At 44.3% G+C, this 6,158-nt stretch overlaps 1 protein-coding gene across 1 annotated transcript in view; it reads right to left on the bottom strand.

Moving 5' to 3' along the window:
* Window positions 1–2,774: 2,774 nt before the first annotated feature.
* The window catches only part of LOC144587490 (uncharacterized), a 7,993-nt gene continuing 4,609 nt past the window's right edge, over window positions 2,775–6,158 (bottom strand). The window contains 1 exon segment of the mRNA XM_078388288.1: window positions 2,775–5,002. Coding sequence (XP_078244414.1) covers window positions 3,924–5,002 — 1,079 coding nt within the window. The 3' untranslated portion in view covers window positions 2,775–3,923.

Here is a 6,158-nt window from a genome sequence, read left to right as displayed (position 1 = left end):
ACAGTAGTTGGAGCTTTGCAACAGAACTCAGTGAAAGACTGATCAATGTAATAACGGATCCTTATGATTTCATATGATTGTATCCTGGTCAAACCATCTTTAGTTCATAACCTCTTCTATGGGCACATACTACGTTCGTTTGTTCGTTTAGTCGTGTCCGATTCTTTGTTACTCCACGGACCAGAGCACGCCAGCCCCCCCCCCCCGTCTTCCACTGCCTCCCGGAGTTGGGTCAAATTCAGAAAGCTGACCGCCGAAGAATTGATGCCTTTGAATTGTGGTGCTGGAGGAGGCTCTTGAGAGTCCCCTGGACGGCAAGGAGAACAAACCTATCAATTCTAAAGGAAATCAACCCTGAGTGCTCACTGGAAGGACAGATCCTGAAACTGACGTTCCAATACTTTGGCCATCTCATGAGAAGACTTCCTGGAAGAGATCCTGATGTTGGGAAAATGTGAGGGCAAGAGGAGAAGAGGATGACAGAGGATGAGGTGGTTGGACAGTGTCATTGAAGCTACAAACATGCATTTGACCCAACTCAGGGAGGCAGTTGGCCTGGCGTGCTCTGGTCCATGGGGTAATGAAGAGTCGGACATGACTTAGTGACTAAACAACAAATGAGCACACAGGTTTTAACTATGTACGTATGTCGCTGAAACCAGTTGTATTGGCTCTTGCCTTTCCATTGGACTATTTCAGTGACGTGGAGAGGGGGGATTTGCTGTTTGGGTAACAGCCTATCCTCCATATTATTTTACCCAGGCTTCGTGCCCTGGAGAGGACACTCCAGATTCGCATACAAGGTGAACACACTAGACGCTATTCCAAGTCCTCCATACAGAGCATGTTACCATAGTCTCTCCAGATTGAAGGATGATGACGAGGAGGAGGGATATGCATGAACCAAAATTGTAATCTTTAAAATGTCTACTGTGCCTTAGTATAAAGGTAAAGGTTCCCCTTGACAATTTTTGTCCAGTTGTGTTCGACTCTAGGGGGCGGTGCTCAACCCCGTTTCCAAGCCATAGAGCCAGCGTTTTGTCCGAAGACAATCTTTCCGTGGTCACATGGCCAGTGCGACTTAGACACGGAACGCTGTTACCTTCCCACCGAGGTGGTCCCTATTTATCTACTTGCATTTGCATGCTTTCGAACTGCTAGGTTGGTGGGAGCTGGGACAAGTGACGGGCACTCACTCCGTCGTGTGGATTCGATCTTACGACTGCTTGTCTTCTGACCCTGCAGCACAGGCTTCTGCGGTTTAGCCCGCAGCGCCACCACGTGCCTTAGTATAGAGGCTTGCAATTCACAAATTGCTTCACTGACTCCAAACAGGGCCACTTTGAGGAGTGAAATCACACATTAAAATAAAATGGTCTTTTTCACATATGATGGCTGAAATTGGGCAACTGTTGAGTGGCCAGAATCCTACCGGCATCTCCATTTGTTTTGTATAACTTGTGCAACTAATGCACCTCATCATCTCATCAATTAGCTGCAATTAAACACAGCAAATTATGCAAACTGTACACAGACACCAGTAAGATTCTGGCTGACAGCTGGCTCTTCAGGACCCAATATAAAAGAGAACAGCCAGTCCAGGCCATATGCATTGCCTCTCAAAAGAACTGTCTGGGACTTTAGATTCTATCTTAACTGAGGAAAATATAAACAGTGGATCACCTCTCCTAGAAACAAAATACCAAAAGACATAAAATAGACCTGAAATGGGTCCTCGGTCTTCTTTTCAGACAATTCAGGCATATACCGGGAGGCATATTTTCCAAAGAACAGTTTTTGGCCAAAACATATTTGATTATTATTGTCATTATTATTGTAAAGGAGGAGGAGAGCAAAATTAAAAAATAATGGACAGTTACTCCCAATGTACCCTCTAACTTTCAGCTCCGCTGGATGGGGCTCTGCCTTGCACGCATGTGTAACTTTGCTCCATCACAATTGGAACCTAAAGCTACATGGAGGGTGAAGACAGTTGCAATAGTAATGTGGCACAAGATGGGGAAAAGAAATTCAAGTGATGACAGGAGGGAAAGCCTGCCTAAAGAGCCAGGTCTTAAGTTTGCTATTAAAAACACCCAGTGAGGGAACCAGACAGATATCTGGGGAAGACTGTTCCAAAGTTGAGGGGCCACTGCCGAGAAGACCCGTTTCTTGTTCTTTCTCTCCAGGCTTCCCTCGGCGTTAGGCCCCTCAGCCGCCCTTCTTGACTAGAACGAGTGGTTCAGGTAGATCTAGTTGGGAGGAGGCGTTCCATTAGATATTGAGGTCCTAAACCGTTTAGGGCTTTGTATGTCATCATTAACACTTTGAAATCAATGCAGAAATGAACGGGCAGTCAATGCACAGCAGCCAGAGTGGGAGAGATATGCTGATATTTTATTTATTTGTTTATTTATTTATTTATTCAACTTATATGCCGCCCACTCTACCCAAAGGTCTGGCTGCCCCATTCTGCACCATTTGAAGCTTCCGCATCAATCTCAAAGGTATCCCCATGTAGAGCCCATTACAGTAGTCTAATCTCAAGACTACAAGGGCATGGACCACAGTGTTGAGCACCCCAGCATCAAGATGGGGACGCAGCTGGGCAATCCACCACAGATGGAAATAGGCAGAGCGGACCACGGACGCCACCTGGGTTTCTGTCTGCCATCCTCCCCTTCAACTGGGAGAAAAACCACTCAAGGGGGATTCGAGCCGTCACCCGTGCTGAGGCATGACTGGTGCAGTTCACAGAGGGAGTCTGAGAAGACTGACGATTGCAGGAAGGTTTATCCTCATCATTACCAATAAAAGAACAAACAACAAATAACCCTTTAATGTTATTTTAGGAAGAAAAATCCCAACCATTGCTTTTAAAGAAGTTAACGAAACTGTTAATAAGGAAAGTGCAAGTTCCGTTAATAAAAACTTATTTTTTGATATGCCATCGTTGTAATTCCATTCATTTAAAGAGGAACTGCCGGGAGGAAAAGTTGAACCTTTTTACAGAGATGTAGAGCTGGGTGTCATCAGCCTACTGATGGCACGAAGCCCCACACCCCCTGATGACCCCAATGCTGTTTAATACCATGTAGATATTAAACAGCATTGGGGAGATAATCAAGCCCTGTGGAACCCCAGAACTGAGGCTCCATGGGGCCGAAGCACTCTCCCCAAGCTGTACTCTCTGAGGACGGTCCTCCAAGAAGGATCGGAGCCAGGTAAGTGCCAGGCCACCGATTCCCAGCTTGGAGAGCCTCCCCAGGAGAATACCATGGTTGACGGTATCGAAGGCGGCTGACATATCGAGGAGGACCAACAAAGACACTTTGCCCCTGTCAGCCTTCCTCAGCAGGTCATCAAATATTGGTGAGTCTAAAACGTATTCAGATATAAATGGAGTGGGGAGATCTTCAGACTTTTAGAGTGGCTGGCAGCACATATTTCACTTTCCAGTGTGAAGTAGGAGCTCCTTTACCACAAGAAAGAAGAACGGGCCACAGTGGCATCATCCTTCCCCGGGTCCCCAAGTCACAGGATCACAAAGTGACCATCATTGAGGATCAACCGTTTCTCCCCAAAACAAAAATATGTGAATCCTAATATTCAGGCAGAAATAAGCCACCAATAACAGCCCCTAAAAGTCTGAAGGAGGCTTGAGCCTCCTTCACCAAAAACAAGATGAACTAGAGAGCTATTTCCTCAACAGGAAAAATGGTGCACAATATTAGACCATAAATGATCCAGTTTCAAAAAAATTTTTTTTTAAATTCTAAACTATACATATTGATGCTAAGATGTTTTCCTATTGATTATGCTGAGCAGAATAAGCTGGCCAGAATCTATCTGGTGAGGTACCTTGACACTGCTTGTTAAATTGTAGGAGAGAAATGCTATTAACATATTTATGCTTCTATCCCTCACTTCTCTCCTGTGTGGATTCTCTTATGCTTTACAAGTGCAGAACTGTGGGCAAAACCTTTCCCACACTCCTGGCATTTATATGGTTTCTCTCGTGTGTGGATTCTCTTATGACTAGCCACTTGAGAGCTTCGAGCAAAACATTTCCCACAGTCCTGGCATTTGTACGGTTTCTCTCCTGTGTGTACACGCTTATGACTCACAAGCTCTGATTTCCAAGTAAAAAATTTTCCGCATTCCTGGCATTTGTACGGTTTCTCTCCTGTGCGTACACGCTTATGATTTAAAAGCTGTGAACTCTGAGCAAAACATTTCCCACACTCAAGGCATTTGTATGGTTTCTCTCCTGTGTGGACTCTTTTATGACTCACAAGCTGTGAGCTTCGAGCAAAACATTTCCCACATTCCAGGCATTTGTAAGGTTTTTCCCCTGTGTGGACTCTCCTATGACTAACAAGCTGTGAACTGTGGGCAAAACACTTCTCACACTCCTGGCATTTGAATGGTTTCTCTCCTGTATGGACTCACTTATGTATTGCAAGCAGTGATTTCTGAGCAAAACATTCCCCACATTCCTCACATTTGAATGGTTGTTCTCCTCTGTGGACTCCCTTATGACTCACAAGGTTGGAGATCTGAGCAAAACATTTTCCACACTCCTGGCACTTGTACGGTTTCTCTCCTGTGTGGACCCTCTTATGACACACAAGGTTGTAGTTCTGAGTAAAACATTTCCCACACTCCTGGCATTTGTAAGGTTTTTTTCCGGTGTGGAGTCTTTGAGGGATCATAAAGTCTTTTTCAGACACTTTGGTTACAAAGTGCTCCTTTCCAATGTGGTCCTTTTTGTGAAGCACCAATGCTATTTTCTTGGCAAAATGTTTTCCACACACAGTGCATTCATCGGGATTTTCTCTGGTACAGCTTTCGTCTTCTGTATGGGCTTTCTGGTATCTGGCAAACTCCAAGTTGTGCATAAAGATCTTTCCGCATTTTGGACACACATCTTTCTCCCTCCAATTATCTTCTGGGAAAAAGATGGAGTTCAGAAAAGACTCAACTGAAGAGACAAATAGATCTACAGGAAAAAGAGGAATGTTTTCAGAAGAAGTGGGTTCTGATGTATGAGAGCTCATACAGAAAGAAATCTGTTAGTATTTTAAGTGTACAACATTTTGTCCTTTTGCCCTCCTTTTTTTCCTCTTCAATTTTGCCATCATAGCTACCGATGTATCTAAGAAAGCCAAGAGAAACTGTATGTTTTCCTTCTTTGACACCTAGTACCCACATTACACTCTTAGGGTCCAGGTGAAGGATGTTTTATTTCACATATTATTTTAAAAACAGCACTAGTGCTTTTAGATCTCATTACTCTTACTGTATTCTAACTTTATTTTAGTTTAATATGCTTCAATATGATTTCATTACTTTTTATGCGTGACCACGGTAGGAACAAAAATGCCGGTGTGGTAGAGGGTGGAGCACAGCAACCAGTCAGGACAAGGAAGGTCAGGATGGCTCTCAGTTTTCCATAGTTGATTGAGACCGTTCTAAAGTTAACTAGGAAAGCACAGATCAGAGCATTCACACAAGAATCGTCACATTGTTTGGGACAATTGACCCGTTTTATGATTTGCTTCTTTAAAGAGCCTTCTCTACCCTGGCGCCCTCCACACGGACACAAATTCTCACTTTCTGTTTCCTGGCTGGGAATGCTGTGATTTGTAGTCCAGCACATCTAGTACCAGGCAGGAGATGGCTACCCTAAAGCATGGGTTCTAACAGGCTGAGCAATTATGTACTCTGATTCATCTCTTACATCTCTACTCTCTCATTAGACTTTTGAGCTTATTGATTATTAAGGAACCATGTTAAGCCTTTTCCCCCCAGTGCTCCAAATTCTGGATCTCAGGGTCTAAAATGACTAACAGCTAAATGTAATGGTTGTTGTAGGGTTTTTTGGGCTGTTTGGCCGTGTTCTGGAGGTTTTTCTTCCTGATGTTTCACCAGTCTCTGTGGCCGGCATCTTCAAAGGACAGGAGTCAGCACTCTGTCTGTGTTCTGGTGTAGTGTGTGGGATAGCTATCACACACAATCCCACACACTACACCAGAACACAGACAGAGTTCTAACTCCTGTCCTCTGAAGATGCCAGCCACAGAGACTGGCGAAACATTAGGAAGAAAAACCTCCAACAACCATCAGTTCCTGGCTGTGAAAGCCTTCGAGAATAC

The sequence above is a fragment of the Pogona vitticeps genome, chromosome 2 (genome assembly GCF_051106095.1).
Source record: "Pogona vitticeps strain Pit_001003342236 chromosome 2, PviZW2.1, whole genome shotgun sequence".
NCBI lineage: Eukaryota > Metazoa > Chordata > Lepidosauria > Squamata > Agamidae > Pogona > Pogona vitticeps.
Note: the sequence above shows the minus strand (reverse complement) of the source record. Positions and strands in the feature narration are given on the sequence as shown.